Genomic DNA, 18,951 nt, shown 5'->3' with positions numbered 1-18,951 from the left:
TACACTTGAGTGATGCTTTTGGAGGTGAGTGATGGCTGGAAATAAAGCTGTACATCCTGGGCTTTCTCACTGGGTCTCACTGACAGATATTTTTGATGTTCTGCTGCTGACACAGAAAAATCCAGTCTTTTCTGCTGTGTTTCACATGAGGTTATCCCTGTGGTCTTGGGATTTCTTTATCTTTAACTCAAGTTTAAAATGAGTTGGTGCGTAATTCTTCATGTAAAAAGAAAGGAAAAAGGGGGTGGGTGGGTGCAAAAAGCCAACTGACCCAAAAACCCCAAACCATGTCCCAGGGAGGAATTAAGCTGCTTTAAGCTAGTCTAAGCCAAGCTTCCAGCCTGCCTGACAGCTGCACAGTACTTTTTGGCCCTTGGAACATGAACAAGTGGTGGGTGGTAATGCAAACCACCTAACGGGAGGGCAAAGCTGCCTTGTGAGAGATCCCTTCCTGGATGGTAAATTACATGAGTGTGTCCCTCAGTGTTTTTAGAGAGAAGTTTCCATCAACCATGAGTGTCTGTTCTAATTCCTTTTAAAATTATTCTCCCATGCTTGAGGGCCGGGGGAAATCCCTTCATAAATGAAATTTCTTCTAGCAGATGAGTGAATAAATATGAAGAATATAAGAAGGAAAAGGAAATGAATACACTATGCCTGAACTTTAGTGTCGGTGGGTCTGGTGGTTGGGAAATGGTAATGTAGAGCTCTATTAAAGATTTTCAGGGTTAAAAGCTGAAATACACATGTTCTGTAATATGGGCAACAATAGAGGAGTGTGTTCCTAAGGAAAAAATAAATCTCAGGGCTGTTTTATGCTCATCTCACCATGGGTTTAAGACAGTTATGTACGTGGCTTGTGTAAACGTGTATCCGTTTTGTGCCAATTCATCTTCAGTCCAGGTCGATGCTGAGACCCCTGGAGCTCTCCCTGCCTAACCAATCACCCACTTCAGAGAAGGAAACTTTAAAGAAGGAACTTGACAACGTGAGGACCTGCTATGGTGCCGCAAAGGAAGAAATCAGCAAACTGCAGCGAGAGCTGTCTCACAAGGTATCGGAGTGTAAAGCTTTGGCATCAGAGTCTGAAAGAACCAAGGCGGAATCTGACGGACAGATAAAACAGCTGGAGGATGCTTTAAAAGATGTGCAGAAAAGAATGTTTGACTCGGAAGGCAAAGTTAAGCAAATGCAGGCGCACTTTCTTGCTCTGAAAGATCACCTGACGAACGAAGCTGCTTTGGGAAACAGTAAGCTAACAGAGGAGCTGAAGGAGCAGTTGAAAGAAATGAAAGGCAAGTACGAAGGAGCCTCTGCTGAAGTGGGAAAACTGAGGAACCAGATTAAGCAGAACGAACTGCTGGTGGCGGAATTCAAGAGAGATGAAGGCAGGCTGGTGGAGGAAAATAAAAGGTTGCAGAAGGAACTTGTGAAGTTGGAGATGGAACGAGATAAAAGGGGAAGAAATGTCACGGAGTTAGAAGGGCAGCTCAGAGAAACAGCGGCAAAGTTGGCCCACTCGGTAACTTCAGAGACATTTGAAAACATGAAGAGTTTGCTATCGACCGAAGTGAATGTGAAAGCAAGGAGGTTAGCAGAGATGGAAGGAGAGCATGGCAAACTGCAGGCAGAGATTCTGCTTCTGAAGAGGGAATCCGAGAGTCAGAAGGCGAAACTGGCTCAGCACGTAAAGCCGGAGGAGCACGAGCAAATGAGGAGGGGGTTCGAGAAGAAAAATGAAGAGCTTGGGAAGGCAGTTTCTGAATTGTCCCAGAAGAACCAGGCTCTGCAGAAGGAGCTTGAAAGATTGCAGGCTGATAACAAGGTATTTAAGCAACAAATCCAAATGCTAAAAACTGAACTGAAAAGCCAGAATGTGCCTTTAAAAATCCATGAGGAATTGAAGAAAACAAATGATCTGGCCGTCAGTGACCTGACCAGAAAGCTTTTTGAACTAACAAAGAAGTACAATGAAAGCAAAGCAGAAGCTGAAAAGTTGCTGGCAGAGAAGAACAACCTGAATGAGAACATGAGCCACTTCCAAGCTGTGTACCTGTCTCCAGAGCAGCACAAAAGAGAGGTGGAAGCTTTAAGATGCAGCGGTATGGAGCTGGAAAAGCAGCTTGCTGAGCTTCAGAAAAAATATGATGCTGAACAAGGGAAAGTGTGCAAGCTGGTCTCTGAAAACACAGCCCTGAGAGAGACTCCCGGGGATCAGTATGTGTTGGCTACAACACATGAAGAGGTTAAAACAGCCTTGAATAACACCCTCGAAAAAACCAGTAAGGAGCTGTCAGATCTGAAGGGAAAAATGGAAGAGGTAAAGCAAGAACTCCAGAGGGTGAATGAAGAAAATGGAACCTTGAAGAATAAGGTGAAACTCTTACAGAATCAACTGCAAACAGAGTGTATAAGTTTGAAAGACCATGAAACTGCAGTGACTGCTTTAAATAAAAGCATGCAAGAGCTTCAAGAGAACAACGCTGCAGTTAGGGCTGAGTATAAGAGGGGTCAAGAAGAAATCTTACAGTTGCATGCAGAAATTGAAGCCCAGAAGAAGGAACTTGACACAATTCAAGAGTGCATTAAGTCCAAATATGCCCCAATTGCCTCCTTTGAAGCCAGAGAACAAAGGTTTGAAGCCACAGTGAAAGAACTAAAAGCACAGTTGGAGGAACAGGCGCTGAAGTACAGAGAAATGGAGGAGGAAAACCTGAAGTGCAAAGAGGAGAATGAGAAGCTCAGAACCGGTGTTCTGTCCATCCAGAGCGACTTGCAGCAGAACTACATCCTGGCTGAGAAATCCCATGAAATGGAGAAAATGTTCACAAGCAAAATGGAGGAGCTGAATGAGCAATTGAGGGACTTGCTGCAGGAATACACAGGTGAGAAAGAGAAGGATGAGCTGCAGGAGAGCACCGAGCAGCCCATGACCGTCCAGGCTGGGCATCTTTCAGCAGAGCAGATTGAAGCCTTGAAGAATGCTCTTGGCCACACTGTAGAGGATCTGAGGGAAGCCCTCAGAAGTAAGAAGGAATGTTACAACAAAGAAACACTAAAAGTAGGACAACTGCAGCAGGAATTGTCAGGTCTAAAAGAATCTTCAATCCCTTTGGTAGAATATACCCAAATGAAGGAAACATTAGAACAAGAAATTGTAGCAATGAAAACCAGCTTGAGAGAAAAAGAAGAAGAAAACCAAGTGAAAAGCAAGGAAATCTCGAAGCTGCAGTCGGAGGTGCAGCTTACTCAACAAGCTTTAACAGACCTGCGGAGGAAAGAAGTGATTGACGTGTCGGAATACGAATCCATGAAGAGTACTCTGGAGGCCCAGATTAACAGCATAGCTGAAAGCTTGTCCAATATGAGTAGAAAGTATGAGGAAGCATGTGAGGAGGCTTTGCAAGCTAAAAAGAGTGAGCTTTCTTTAAAGGATGAGAAGGAATTGCTTCAGTTACGGAGCTGCAGTATTGAGCAAGAAATCAAAGACCAGAAAGAAAGGTGTGATAAATCATTGACAACAATTATGGACTTGCAGAAGAGAATACAGGAATCTGCAAAGCAGGTGGAAGCCAAGGATAACAAGGTGGGATATGGCAGTTAAGCTCTGGATGCTTTTAGTTTAGGGGTAAGGAACTAGACAGCAAATGCAGCTACTTTAGTGTTCGAGCATGACTGTGTGTGCTGAGCATTAAGTACAGGGTGATGTGGGTGTATCTGATGGTGGTCTGAATACCTAGATGGGGCCAAAAAGAAGGCTGGAGAAGGGCTTTGGCCAAGGGCCTGTAGGGACAGGCCAAGGGGAATGGCTTTAACCTGCCCGAGGGGAGACTGAGCTGAGCTCTTAGGCAGAAGCTCTTCCCTGGGAGGGTGCTGAGGCGCTGGCACAGGGTGCCCAGAGAAGCTGTGGCTGCCCCATCCCTGGCAGTGCTCAAGGCCAGGTTGGACACAGGGGCTTGGAGCAAGCTGCTCCAGTGGAAGGGGTCCCTGCCCGTGGCAGGGGTTGGAGCTGGAGGAGCTTTAAGGTTCCTTCCAACCCAAACCAGGCTGGGATTTATCAGACTTCAAAGAGTGTTAAAAAATATTGGTTTTTGTAAGTGATACATCCTTAAATTAGGTTTTTTTTTGTGTGTTTTTTTCTTTCTTTTAAAGATTACAGAGCTGCTTAATGATGTGGAGCGGTTAAAACAAGCTCTTAATGGCTTGTCTCAACTTACATACACCACTGGGATTCCCTCAAAGAGGCAGAATCAGCAGGTTGAAGTGCTCCAGAACCAGGTGAAAACACTGCAGCAGCAGCTTGCTGTAAGTAATCCTGTTCTCACGAGTTTTGTTCTTTTTTCTCCTCCTTGCTTCCCTCTAAATCTTTTGCTTCTTTCTCCCCATTGGATTTGCACCATTTGGGAACTTTTCCAGGTAAAAAGGACACAGACAATTTGGAATCTGTGCTCATGAGCTACGCTGCTGTAGTTTGTGCCAAGAGCATTTCCATATGCAAGTTCCATGCTCATATTTTCTTACAAAGCCCACCAGCCATGTATATTCTCACTGCAAAAGAAAGTGAGGCGGTCCTTCCTTAATGGATTTGATTCCATGTTCCCTTGCCTGCAAACACAGAAGAGTGTTGCTTATCATTAAGTGTACTAACAGTAAATGGGAATACTTCAAGTGCTGCGACTGCACACAAACACGTTTGTGGCCCCTGTGACTTCAGTAAAGCTCCTAATGAAAGCTGTGCCTGTGAGCAAGGTTAGTTGTAAATCTGTGCAGAAGCAAGATGTGTCTTTAACAGTGTTTGTGAGGTTGACCTCACGAATGAGGCGAAGCATTCTTATATTGGGTGGTTTAAAACAAACAGCTAATGCTGTTGGTGAAACAAGTTTTCACCCTGGCACCTGTGCTTGCCACACTAGATCAGCCTGCCTCTGCCAGCCTTCAGCAAAACTGCCTTGCTGCAAATCAGCAGTAACAAAAGTAAAGCAGTGACTTTCTTCCTGATTAATGGAGGGGATACAGCTAACTTTAACCTTGATATTCTGCTTCGGCTAGTCTGTAAGTACACAAATCCAAGCTCCCAAAGTTGGCAAGAGGCAAGAGTAAATGTTAAAAGAACTCAATGACTTCACCTCTTCTTCCTCTCTTCTTTTTATAGGATGCTAAAAGGCAGCATCAGGAGGTAGTTTCTGTTTATCGGACCCATCTTCTCAGTGCTGTACAGGTATGATAGTCCCAGGGTCAGATTGGTTTACTGTCATCTCAGCATAAGAGGTTCTTGAGACCCACTTCTAGCTGCCATACTGGAAGACCTCAAACGTCTTCAAGTGCCTGTTTTGATGTTGAGAGTTTTAATTTAGAATGAACTGATCCAACAAAAGCAAACACACCCCACAGCTCTAGACTTGGGCGATCTTCTTACTACACTTTGTCTGTGTGTAACTCTATATAACCATAACCTGCTTTGAAGGGTGGTGGTGTCTGGTGGTGTGAGCCTGTTATTTAGTTCTGCATCATCCCAGGTAATGCTGGAGACAAGTCCAGTAGAAGCTGGAAACCTAGTGCAGGCTTACCCAGTGGCTCTCACTGAACAAAGAGCTGATCAACTCATTCCAGTCTTATGACTCCAGATACTTGAGCATGCAAAAGAGGGAGTGCTACCACAGCAGCAGGCTGTGGCGTCCAGAGGATAGGAACAGTGATTTCTTCCCCACATCATATTTTCATGGAGGAAACTGCTGTGTCAAAGAGGCAGCTCCTTCTTGTTTGCGGGGAAAAGTAAAAGTATTCTTAAAGTACTGCAGGTTTTCCCAGTGAGTGGTGAAAATACAGCAATGATTTAAGTCTTTTGGGTGATTTTGAAGAATCTCCTAATGTTAGTGACGGATAGTTGACACTTTATGGGATTTTAATTGTTCTTTTAACTGTTTGCTTGCTCCAGGGTCACATGGATGAAGATGTCCAAGCTGCTTTACTACAGATCATTCGGATGAGGCAGGGACTTGTTTGCTGACATGTTAGTGCCATTGCTCGTGAAGGCTGCTGCATTGTAGGAGTGCTGTGGTTATGGGAGTGATAACCTTCATGAGGTTTATATAGTTATGATAATATAGCTGCAATTAGGACCTCCAAATATGAAACAACTTACAAAGCTGAAACATTTTCTTCATCTAAAATGGTAAAATAGGGCTACTGAGTTTCAGATCTGACACTTATTAGATTAATAAAAGATGTAGAGCATCTTTTAAAGCTGGTATACAAGCTGACTGTCAAAATGATGACATGGTAGTTAAATCCTTTTAATGTCTGATTGACCACTTATTAAAGCAGGGCTTATACTCATAAACCTGTTTATCCTTGAACTTGAACTCTCATGGTATGGTTAAAACATAAACTGGCTTCAAATGAGTTTGGCTGAGTATAATAGCTGTACATCTCCTTTAATGATTAAGAGAAAGTGGCTATTTTGTCACATAAGCTGATCAGGACATACTACAACATGTTTAGTGAGTCAGCTGCAAAGGTAAAGGAAAGGTGTTTAGGTCTATGTTGTAACTTGGCTGGCCAAGTTACAGACTTTAACTATAAGCTTAAGCTGTAGTGCCTTTTGCTTATTGCAACATTTAAAATCAGGTTTACCATCAAAACACTAACTTCTATGTTTGCCTCCTCTTCCCCCCAGGATTTTTCAGGAATGCTTTGTAATATTGATTACTGTAGGCTAAAGCAGTGGGACTGGAGTGGCACGGTTTGTAGAGCAGCATTTTGAGCTAAACTCGATAGTCCTGCTCCTCTATAATTTCATTCTTCATTAGGCTGATGGGTGCAGACTGAGCAGCTCCTGAAGCTGCACACTAATCAGGTATTGGATTTTCAAACACTATCTCATGGCAGTTTAAGGTATTTTCCTCTTAGCTGTAAATTGTGTACTATAATCTTATTTATGGGGAAAGATGCAAATAGTAAGGATTAATCGAAGGAGAATTTTGATCTGCTTGGAATCTACCTATTAAGCCTGACAGGGCTTTGTTTTTAACTGAAGGATGATGTTCCCATAAGTAAGTTTTGTGAAAGAGAACATGAAATTTGGGACTATTCAAAGGAAGTAACTGGAAGACAAGCCCAGTAAGGTATGTGATTCTAATAGAGCGAAGAGCGTAAGGGCTGTTGGTAGTTGTGTTAACCTCAGTCTGTGCTTGAAAGCATTTGCTTATAACCAACAAGTTAGGAACCTGGCATCCTGATGCAGAAGAGAGAAACCTCTTCCATGTTCCTGAGAAGTGAGGACCTAAGTCAGAGCGTGGAGTTCTCTGTTTCACAGTGACTGAGCTTCCCCCCAAGCTGTGGGCTTAGGTCCCATTGTTTTAGTTGTGTTATGTTTGTTTCCTTTTTTTATCCCTTCTTGGGCAGAGTCTTAAGGAATTGAAGAGACAGCTGCCACATGGAGGAGGATGCAGACATAAGGATGAACGTGCAGGGCAGTTTTTATTATATAAATACACTTAATATATTTACTAAATATGTGTCTGTAGTTAAACAGATCTACCGCTGCTTTCCTTTAATTTCTTAGAGGACTATTACAGAAAACATCTCAGTATATGTGTTACTTTTTAGCCAAATTCTTTTATGATTGCATTACTTGAAACTCTTATTCGAGAGCCTTTGTTTTGATATACTAACTCCGGCGTATTTTGATACTGTATGGTCCTTCTCGAGGGAGTTCTATCTATGTTTTTCTAAATTTCTCCCTTCCTGCATCATCAATAAAGTGTTTTCTTCTTTTTCTTATTGTAGTGGTCAGTTCTGTCGAAGGTAAAGAAATGCAGTCTGGGTAGTGAAGGGTCTTGAACGCACTCGAGTGCTCCCAAATACCAGGTAACATGTTTGGGGTGTAGATGTCCACTCTGGGGTTACTGGGTTTTTCTGTTTCCAGAGCTTCATAGTTTCACAGAATCCCAGGTTGAAGGGACCTCAGGGACCATCTGGTCCAACCTTTCCAGGCCCAGCATGACCCAGACTGGGTGTCCCAGCTGTACCCTGTGCAGCTGAACCTTAACAGTGTCCAGTGCTGGGGAGTCACCTCTTCCCTGGGGAGATTAATCCAATGGTGATTGTTCTCAGTGTGAAGCTGTGAACTTTGCATGAAGGTGATGGTAAAGCCTGGGCCGTGAAGCTCCCATGGCAGTGATAATCCATGTGCTTGGTAAAAACATCCGTGAGGCATCTCCTCCCTAGTGAGGAAGCTTTCAGTACTTGTGCATTCATGGACAAACATCACTGATAATGGAAGGAAGAAAGGAGAGGAGGGCACAAGAATGTCAAATGTAAATGAAATGCATCCAAGAGGTTTAAGGGATTTTAGGAGCTGCTCCGTGCCCCAGTAAAGCAGCATCAATAAGGTAATGCAGCCCATAACTGATTGTGGGCACAATGTTCCTATTATGCAATACCACTTTTTATAGCGAGTATGGGACTTCCTTTCAGGTTTGGAGTAGCAGCCTTTGGAATCTCTCTGCATCCTGGGGAGTTCAGAGGGATTACTGCTTCTTTTTCTTAATCTAATGCCTGCATTGCTCTGCCAACTCAGAAAATTAACTTTTAATAGAAAAAACGTACATGTAATTGTGGCAGCTATTACATCAGAAGGATTTTGCATTAAGTGCAAAAGACTGTGAGCATTTAAGGGCCATTAAGTTGTGAAGCTTTCTCTTGTTGGACTCGGAGCCTTCAAGCCAGCCCTCCGCTGTGAAGGGTATTTATTTTTACATTTGCAGGGGATGCTGGATGATGGGAAGGGAATACATTTGAAAGGAAAATAGGACATGAAAATGTGAAGGTTTTCCACTCGCTGAACAGCTAGTTTTATTTCATAATAATTAGTTTTACACTTCATTAAATGTTGGGATTTGTGCTTATGTGCTCTTAGGATACAGTGGGGAAGACTTTAAACGTTCTCAGCAGGGCATCAACTTAGTTTTATAATGTAATGGGGGCAGTGCAGGGTAAGATGGGATCTTGCTCTCATCTTGAGGGTCAGGTGTAGTGTAAGAATTATTCTGGGTGCAAAGATACTTCTGGTTGGTGTCTTTCTTGCCATGCTGCTTGCTGGGCTTTGGTTGTGTAAGATGCTGGCTTACATACCCATGACCAAACTTGCAGATGGTGAGTATAGACTAAGTGAAGTCACAGTGTGATCTGGTCAGGGCAGACTTGGACAAGTAGCTTTGTCTTCAAGTGGCACTCGAGCTTTACGGGTAGGGACACCTGTGCCTTTGGGTTAGGGAAGCTGTCTCTAAACATCACAGCTGTGAGGAAGGGGTGATCTGACCATGCAGGTGTAGTCCAACTGCTGAATTCCTCTGAAATAAGCAAGGATGGCAGAGGTGAAGTCAGCAAGAATTCCCTAGGGAGAAGTAGGAATGTGGGAGGAAGAGAAGTGCCAGCTCTGGGATACCGGGATAAAAACCTCTGCAGAATGTGAGGATGGAGCTTCAGGGAAACAGCCAAAGCTGGCTTGGTTTTTATTTGTGTGTGTATAGGAGGCCAAGGACTTAAAAGGAGCACTTGCTGCAAGCAAGAACAATAGCCAGGTTTTTAGAAGAAAAGGGTTGAGAAATACCCATTAAGTATTTATGGGCCTGGCTTGAACTCATGCAACTGGAATACATTCCAGTTGGTGAGCTGTTACGGGGATATACTGGAAATAGCAGGATGGGTGCTGAGGTATGGTATTAAAGCTCCCAGAGCATCGCCTAAAATCAGAGGGAGCAGTGTCCTCTAGGCTGGAGAGCTACAGCAGGGAGAGAAAGAGCTGTCTGTGGGTGGACTCGGTTCCATCCCAGCCTGAAAAGCTCTAATTTTAGCTGAGGAAAGCATTCACAGGCACTTGGCCTTCCCTGCTCCGACTGCTTCTGTGCAATCACAGCCCGGAGAAGCTTGTGAAGATGCTGATTGCTGGTGGTGCTGGTGGTTGGGAGACACCAAGAGACCCGTCAAGTGGTATTTAAGTAGTTGGCAGCCTCCATCTCTTGGAGCAGGGCGCAGTGTTGGCTCGTCAGTGAGGAAATGCAACATTGCTACTAGTGTGTTAGAGCTGGAAAAACACAGGGAGGCTCGGCTGAGATCTGCATGGTACCACACCAGGCAATGCCGAAGTCTTCAATTTCCTTCAGTAAGACGGGGATGTAAATGCACTTCTGGCTTTTGCACATCAAATCTGAAGTGGAAATTACTCCAGCATATCTGCTCCTATTCACAGGGTGCTGAAGTGATATACGCGTGAGTGCTTTCTGATGCTAGCATGACATGTACTGGAACCGGCCACGGAGCAGAGTGCTCTGCATTGTGCAGCGTGCTCGGGGGAGCCACCAAGCTGGTGAGTTTAGTTGCCTGAAGATGTGTTTCTGCTGAGGAACCCCCTCCTCCCCCAGCAGCACTGCTGCAGTATGCAAACTGCCCCATGGCTGCAACTTCTTGCCTTTAGCATCATGCGTTTACCTGCGGTGCGTCCCTCATCCTGCCTCCAGATGGGTGAGGATGGTGAAGGGCAGTTTGAAACAGGGCAGGGAGAAAGCCTGATCAAGAGGGAGCTGCTCTCTGGTCTTACATCTCCCTACAGCAGCCAGGGGTCTGGCACAATCCCCTGCTGCTGCCCGGGCAGGAGACCTGGAGCTTTGCACTGCCTCACAAGGGAAGCGCTCGGCTGCAGATGTGCTAACTGAAAGGGTAGGTGATAGGTGTGAGAGCTTCACGTGCTGACCTCGCAGGAGCCAGGAATCCCAGCATCGGCTGTTCAAATGATGCTATCCCTGTTGTCTTCTGCCCGGAAGGAAATCTCCTTGTCTCCTCTTGGGACTCCTGGGCTGTTGGCAGCTTGCTCTGATCCGAAGCTCACCAGAGTTATCGAATTCTTATAAACGTGAATAGGAGACAACTGCGTGTAGGCATCTGAGCTCTGGAGTCTGGCACACTCGAGCTGTTGGAGGTTTCCCTGGAGGTGCTGTGTTGATACCTTCCCCGCACACAAGGAGTGGGTGTGATGTGCTCGGCGAACAGAGCCTTTGGTGCTCAGGCCTATTTCTGTACGAGAGCTGAGGCAGCGAGATGGTAACCCTCTGCTTGCAGCCTCCTCCTGCCTCAGGCAGTTGAGTCTCTCACGTCCTACTGTTGCTGGAAGGTAGAATCAGTGGGCATTTAAGTGGTGAGACACTGATGAGGGGGAGTGCTTTGGAAAGCAAAACCTCACAGGAGGTGAGGGTGGAGGGAGAGCAGGGTCTGCAAAAGGGAACAGGGCTCTCCAGGGGCCTCAGGTTTACCTGGGGAGGGTGAGGGAGTACAAATCCATGTTAACGTGGGCAGCTTGGAGGAATCCTGGCATTCCTCTGTTGCTGTTCCCCCTCAGAATGAGGGCTGTGGGCTGCCTGCAGGGGCTGCGTCTGCCTGGAGAGGACAGAGATGTGACATTGCACTGGACAGCTTCAGCCCCTACGTTCCCTGCATTTAATCTGCTTATTCTCGTGAGCTGTTCCAGAGCTGAGGACTCTGGGGATAAAGGAAGGATGATGCAGAGCTCTCAAACTACTGGGGCTTCAGCTTGCGGGTCTGGCCAGAGGATGCTTCCTGTGAATCCCAAAGAGCCCAGTCAGGCTGCAGCCATTCCCTTGACCTTGGCAAGGCAAAGTGAAGGTATTTAACACCCTGCCCCGCAGCCCCAGCCCTGAGCCACGCACCCAGCTCCTTGCTGCCTCGGGGCTTGTGACATCTGATAGAGCGTGTGATACAGAAGCTTCCCAGGTCACCTTTGCAGTATCTCATCTGCAATTGATGGGGAAGCCAGGGACCCATTAGAAAGTAAATTGCATGGAACAAATAAACCAATCTGCTTCTGGAGTGCTCCTGTGCCTTTGAACACATGGACTGGCTGCGGGGGGGTTAAGGGTATTTTGATTCATCCTAGTTGAGTTGACCTTAAAAACAAAAGGCAACAGCTCCACAACCACCCCATCCAGTGCTGTGGGTGGCTGCTGAGGAGGTGTCAGCGTTTAATCCCTGCCAGCCTGCCCCGGGGACACTGCAGTTATCGCCTTGCACCCCCAGAATCCAGGCTCTGGTGGTTGCTGATGCGGCTCCCATGGCTCGGCCATGCCCTGGGCCAAGAGCAGCAAGGAGAAGTCTCCTCAGAGCCGCTTCTGGCTGCTCTCCCTTTGCTAGCGTGGAAGGAAGGGAGGGAAGCCTGAGCGAGGAGCATCACCCTGGTCAGGACAACCTCATCTGCTCCTCTCTGTCTTCCTACCCCTTAAATCTGACCACGCTCTATGGCCTCCCTGCTCCGAAGCAGACTTCCACCGCTCACTGATGTCTGTGCTTGCTGCTGCTGCCTCCGGGGTTAGGCAGCGCTCGCAGCCGCAGCTCTGCCCCGTGGGCTGTGCTCCCACTGCGGGTTAGGGACGGCGAGCAGCGTGCCTGTGCCATCACATCCCCGGGCAGCCTCTATTTGCCTGCCTCCAGCGTGAGCCCCTCATCGTGAGCCGTGTCAGGCTGCTGGAACAGGCAGTCCTGGGCTGGGCCGGGCTGTGGGGCTCCTGCCAGCTCTGGGGGAACTGATGGTACCTGTGCTGGCACTACCTGTGCTGGCACTACCTGTGCTGGCACTACCTGCCCTCCGCAGTCAGAGCTGGGCTGAGGACAGGGCTTACCTGAGCTGGTGCAGAGCCCGCTGGGGTGCATTTGCTGTGCCAGCGCTCCTGGAATGGGTTGGGACTGCTTCAGGGAGTTTACACTGGGTCAGCAGCCCTGGGCTATGTGCTTATGGCACGTGTGTGCCCTGTGTCACAGCCCCGAGCTGGAAAGTGATGGAAACACTGGGAAAAGGGGGGCTCCGGTGCAGCGCCTCTCTGCCTCCTGCATTGCAAGCTGGGTTTATCCCTATTCTCCTCTCAAATCCGGGTGGGATTTGGAGGTGATGCTTTGTTCTGTGTGTGGCTGGGTTTGGCCATCTCGTTGCTCCGATGACAGCTTCTTATCCTCCTTTCTGGGACCAGGAGGAGGAGGAGGAAGGCTGCAGCTTCCTAGGACAGGTAAAGAACTAGAAGGGGCTGTAGACCCTCACCAGCAAAGCTGCTGTTCCAGCTGCTGGGCTGCGTCGGGGGCAGAAGACCTCCTGCTTGCCACGTCAAGGCTCCTCTCAGGTTTGCCTCTAAAGCTGCTCTTCCCTCTCTCAGTTTCAGGTGCATTTAACTGCCATGTAGTTGCAGAGCCGCTGCCTGCGGGCTCTGGCAGAGAAGCTGTTCTGCCCTGTGGCTGCGAGGGGTTGCTGCCAGCTGCCTTTCCTAATTGCCAGCGTTCACCCTGCACGGCAGAGACTGCACGACGAGTGTGCCAGGGGCGGGCACGCAGGAGGCTCTGCCTCAACACAAAGCACTTACCCAGGAATGCGCTTATCTGGTGCCTTCCCATCTCAGGCATGAGGTGCTCCTGTATCTCTGTTCAAATGGATGCCCTGGAGAGGTTGGAGCTGCTGCAGATGGACTTCCCTTTGGCTACAAGAGGGAGTAGGGTTACCTCTGGCTGCAAAGGGTAAACGTGGCTGTCCTGAAATCCTGGGAATGTGCTCCAGGGGGACAGGAGGAGCAGAAATGAACGCAACAAGCGGTCCGGAGCTGGACAGCAAGGCAGCTCTGAAAGCAGGCCAGTGTTTGATGGGTGTTCTTGTGGCTGGATGTGGACCCCCCTGAGGCTCAGCACTGAGGGATTGATGGGTGCTGAGCTCCACAGCACCCTGAGCTGCATCTGGCCCAGGTGCAGCTCGTCTGCAGGGCTGTGTCTTGTGTGCCTCCGACCAGCTTAATGCTTAGTGTGGGACCTCTGCTGCCCTGGGCTGCCACTGAGCCCACGATCTAACATCCCCCAAACCACGGGGCCAGCAAAGCAAGCCTCAAAGCTGTGTTAATGCTGCTTGTGGGAGCGCAAAGGACAAGTCTCTGCTCAGTAACTGCGGGTCATGGGAAGCTCGGACTAGGGAGGGCCTGGCCATGCAGGCAGCTCCCAGCTTCTGGAAAGGGCCAGGTGGGTTTTGGAGTCCTCAAGTGTTGCCTAATAGGAATATCAGACAATAAGAAGGTGGCAGAAGTCCTGGCTCTTACAGCATCCAAGGGGAATGAATAGGACATGAATGCTGTCAGGCAGAAGCAGTCATGTAGGAAGAAGAGTGTCTGCTGCATGGCATGCTCCAGTCAGGTGTTGTGGAGAGATGATCCTTCTGTGAGTGCTTGTGTTGGCACTGCAAAGCTTGCCACGTTTGCTATGGAAATGTGCATGATGCGAAGGGAAAGAGGTGGGGGATGCATTCCTTTAGAGGAAATAGTTCTGAACTCACAATGAGAATTCCCATCAATAAGAATTAGGAGAAAGAAGGGCTTCTGAGTGCCCAGGGGAAGGTGTTTAATTGTGATTTAAAGGTCGCTTGCCCCATCCTGATTGGATTCACTGGAAGAGGAGGGGTGGCTGAGCACTGACTTGGCAGCAGAGCAGCTCGGGCCGACGGGAAGCCGTGTGCTTTGGGATCACTCCTGGGTTTGAACGCTTGCCATGTACTGAGCAGCTGGGTTGTGCCTGCTCCGACACGCTCCCCACGGCCGGGATTTGCACTCCTGCAAGCCCTGGCAGTGCCGCTGGGAGCATCTCGGGGCTGAAGGCTCCCGTTCTGCTTCATCAACTCCTTAAAGCCCCGGTGAAGCCTCCCTGACCCTGTGCAGGGTCCACGTGGGGGCCTCCCTGTGTGGGGTGAGCTCTTGAGAGGCTCACAGGAGCATCGCTGAGCACCTCTGCCAGTGCACGCGGGTTGTGCAGGCTCCCGCTGGGCTCTGGCTCTCGGTACGCTGGCGATGGGGTGGTGATGGCCCTTGGAGGTTGCAGCGTCCCAGCTGCTGCTTGATGGCTCTGGTGCTCACCACCTGTGGCCCGAGCTGGTTCACGGCCACTCTGTACCCGTTTTCATGCGACGCCGACGTTGTCCTTCAGCAGAGATGCTGTTCCGCACTCTCAGTGCTTGCTGCTGCTTCATCTCTGCGTTTCTGAGTAGCTCTGCAGTGCTCCCTGGGTGGTGAGGCTCTTCCAGGCTTGGGAAACCTTGTTCTCCACAAGCACTGGCAGCGGCTCAACTTCATCTCCTCCGTCTCGAGCTGCTCTCAACAACCTGCTCCGTGTTGACGCCCGTTGATCCCGAGGCTGAGCCGCGGAGGGCTCCAGTGTGCGCTAGGAGGGGGCTGACGCAGCCGCTCCAGTGCCTGCTCCCTCTGCTTGTGGGGGTTCTTTACGCTGCCTTTTGCACCAGAGGTCCCTGGAGGATGGATCGGGTACCTCCTGTGGACAGCAGAGCCTTGCTGCTGCCCTGCCTCCGGGAGCCAGCCCCGCGCAGGCGGCGGGGGAAGCTCTCCATGTGGTTCTGCTCCTCTTTCCCATCTATCTCCATCACTCCAACTGCTCTTTGAAACCCGCTCTGAAGTGTCACGGGGGGGCTGACCTCAGTACTTCCGACAGAATCAGGGAATGATTTGGGTTGAAAGGGCCCTTAAAGCTCATCTGCTTCCAGCCCCCCCCCCTCCCCCTGTCGCTTGAGCATTGCCCTCTAGGCTGGCCAGCAGAAACAAGTGATTTATTTTCATTATCCCTTTTTTTCCCTTAATGAAACCACCCGGATTCCACAACGTGCTCTGGAATGTGCCGAGCAGCAGATGGCTCCGTGCTCTCTGCAAGCACCCATCCTCTCCATAGCGAGGAGCACCGACGTCATGTTGCTCAACAAGCTGCAGCAAACACTATTTTAATCCACCCTTGGTTCCCCTTCTCCCACCCGCCGTGGTCTGTTGTTCCACTCGGTAGCTTGCCATAACCCATCTCATCCTGCCTGCCTCTGATTGGAAACACCAGACGTGGCTTCATTACAAGCTCCGTGGCTTCCCCCCGCACTTAACATACCATACAAATTGTTTGCTCAACTTTGGCACCTTGCCTCCCAGGCATTCGTGTCGTTTGAAGGGTTTAAATCAGCTCTTGGAGCCGCTCACAACAGGCAACAGGAGGCTGTTAGCTGATGGGAGCCATGCTCGCTGGCACTGCGGGCCCTCGCAGGGATCGCGCTGTCACGGAAGCCCCGCGCTGCCTCTGGGACCGAGCGATGCTAAACCCCAACCCCTGCCCTGGGAAAACTCATTTATAGGGAAGAAGTGGAAGGCGGAGACGGTTCCAGGCACATGTTCCTCGTTTTCCTTTATTGCTTTAACATGTCCTCGCTGGAACGCGCCCCAGCGCAGCGGCGGCTGCCAGGTGTACACCTGGCTTGAGCCGCGGAGGAGCAGGCGCAGCCTTTCATCTGCTCTTTGCCGTTATGATTGGAACCAAGGCTTGGCCCCACATCAGACGAGGGGAGAGCTGAAGCCCGTCCTCCGAGCTGCTTTCTGGAGGAAGCCTTACAGGTTCTCTATGGGGCTGGGGGAATTGGGTGTTTTCCTCCCTTTTGGAGCGGTCGCGTTGGGTTTGTTACACTGGCAGAGGCAGGAAGCTGTTGTGTACAATACGGCAAACAGAGCCAGAGCCAGCCACGGGCTATGAATTAGTATGGTAATTCCTGGGTTTATGGTTTTGTGTTGACTCCAGATCAAGAGGAGAAAAGGTGCAGTGAGGCAGCTCTTCAGTGAGGAGGCTGCTGCCGTTAGGCTTCGGTGAGGGATGCAGGCACCGTTAGGCTTCGGTGAGGGATGCAGGCACCGTTAGGCTTCGGTGAGGGATGCAGGCGCCGTTAGGCTTCGGTGAGGGATGCAGGCACCGTTAGGCTTCGGTGAGGGATGCAGGCACCGTTAGGCTTCGGTGAGGGATGCAGGCACCGTTAGGCTTCGGTGAGGGATGCAGGCGCCGTTAGGCTTTGGTGAGGGATGCAGGCACCGTTAGGCTTCGGTGAGGGATGCAGGCACCGTTAGGCTTCGGTGAGGGATGCAGGCGCCGTTAGGCTTTGGTGAGGGATGCAGGCACCGTTAGGCTTTGGTGAGGGATGCAGGCACCGTTAGGCTTTGGTGAGGGATGCAGGCATGGTTAGGCTTCGGTGAGGGATGCAGGCACTGTTAGGCTTCGGTGAGGGATGCAGGCGCTGTTAGGCTTCGGTGAGGGATGCAGGGAAGTGTGAACAGGATGCTCCCGGAAGCAGACGCTGGGTTCCAGTGCTGGCAATGGGGGCTGTTCCCCCCTTTGCTGTGTCAGTCACTTGCGCTTCCTAGAGGCCAGGTTTCTGGAGGGGAATCCAAGCTGCACCACGCTCAGCGTTCCCTCCAGCCTGCTCTGGGTTTGCCTTCTCCCATCGGCTGCCAGCGGACCATGCTTCCCAGAGAGCAAAACCAGCTCTGGATTGAAGGGGAATCCTCTGCTCATTTCAAACCCATTCCAACTTCATTTCGCTCTAAGCTCAGGACCCCTTCCCCTGGTGCTGAGGAGCCATCAGTGGTTTCCACCTAGCAGGTGCAGCAATATTTCTCTTTCCAAAGGGTTTCCAGAGCGGATTGCACATCTGTAACCAAGCTTGGGCTCCTCTGCTCGTCGCCTTCAGACACGGCCGTAATTAAATGCAGATATTAAAAGTGAAGCCGAGTTTATGTTCCATCATTCTTTGGAGAATGACCCCTCCTCGATGCTTGTTTGAAGTCTCAGTTAACCTTTAATCATCTGATGCTGAGCCTGCCTTTGATTTTGCCGCTGGAAATGAAATGTATTCTGCAAAGCCTTTGGGAAGGGAACGCACCCGCGCTGCGGCTCCTGCTGTGCTGGGGGGAGCAGCTGAGATCTCTTGGGTGATAAAGTGGAATAAATCACAGAACCCCAGCCTGGTTTGTGTTGGAAGGGATCCTAAAGCCCATCCAGCTCCAACCCCTGCCACGGGCAGGGGCCCCTTCCACTGCAGCAGCTTGTTCCAAGCCCCTGTGTCCAACCTGGCCTTGAGCACTGCCAGGGATGGGGCAGCCACAGCTTCTTAGGAAAGCTTTTTCCATCCCCATGCTTGAGCTCTGCCTCTTCTACAGCTGGTATCCAGCATCAGAGGAACAGCTCCAGCGCTGCTCAGAGATGCAGGATGCTGTGGTGCAGGTCTCGGCTCTGGAGTTTGCTCAGGCCTCAGCTATGCTGAGTGGGTACCTGAGGAAGCACTTGCAGGTGTTCAGAAGAGCAGGACTGAAAGTGTGCAATCTTCAGCCCGTTCCATGATAAAACCGGAGCCAAAAGCTCCTCAGGGCCTCGGCTCTGTGTGTGTGTTTGTTGTGCCTGTGGGAGGTGCTGGGTAACCCACCCGCAGCTCTTACAGAAGCTCGGCTGTGCCAAAGAGCGAGCTGCAGAATGCCCCCTGCCCGCTCCCACCCTGGTGCATGGTGCGGGACCAGGGCTGGGACAATCCTGCCTTGCACTGCGGGCCTGGCCCAGCACCGGCGCTTCCCATCCGAGCCGGGAATCCTGGGGCTGCTCCAGTGCATGGGCACGGAGCCCGGTGCCCTGGGTCGGACCCGCGCAGCCGCGCCATCGCCTGAGCATCGCGCTCCCAACCGCTCCAGGTCCTCATCCCGGTGCCAGGGGCTGCTCTCCACCCCAGTTCCTTCCCCGTGGCCCTCACAGCTCCTCCCCACCGAGGAGCAAGCTCCAGCCAAAGCCTGGTAACTGCTGTAAGTGGCTGTCAGCAGGGCCCGCGCCAGGCGATGCTGTCAGTGAAACCCTGCTCATGGAGCGGGGAGGGATGCGCGCTGCTGCCCAGGGCTGCGCCTCGGCCCCTCCGCATGGAAGAGGCTTGACCATGGGGGGACAGATCAAAGGGAGGGCTACAGTGGCTGTGCACCCCCCAAAGCGCTCTCTTCCTGCCCTGTTTGCTTCCCTGTGGATGTGAGAGTAGAGGAGGGGGGAAACAAGAGGACATGGGGCTGGATTTGGGGA

The 18,951-nt window shown here is 50.2% G+C and overlaps 1 protein-coding gene across 1 annotated transcript in view; it reads left to right on the top strand.

Annotated features, from left to right (window-relative positions):
- Positions 1–7,778, top strand: part of UACA (uveal autoantigen with coiled-coil domains and ankyrin repeats) — a 31,645-nt gene extending 23,867 nt beyond the window's left edge. The window contains exons 16-19 of the mRNA XM_062642658.1: positions 899–3,586; positions 4,153–4,305; positions 5,153–5,218; positions 5,936–7,778. Coding sequence (XP_062498642.1) covers positions 899–3,586; positions 4,153–4,305; positions 5,153–5,218; positions 5,936–6,007 — 2,979 coding nt within the window. The 3' untranslated portion in view covers positions 6,008–7,778. The remainder of the gene's footprint in view (positions 1–898; positions 3,587–4,152; positions 4,306–5,152; positions 5,219–5,935) is intronic.
- The last annotated feature ends 11,173 nt before the right edge of the window (positions 7,779–18,951 follow it).

The sequence above is a fragment of the Pezoporus occidentalis genome, unplaced genomic scaffold (genome assembly GCF_034315485.1).
Source record: "Pezoporus occidentalis ecotype Australia unplaced genomic scaffold, CSIRO_AGI_Poc_V1 ctg72, whole genome shotgun sequence".
NCBI classification, from domain to species: Eukaryota; Metazoa; Chordata; class Aves; order Psittaciformes; family Psittacidae; genus Pezoporus; species Pezoporus occidentalis.
The sequence above is the reverse complement of the archived record's forward strand: the minus strand, read 5'-3'. Positions and strand labels throughout refer to the sequence as shown.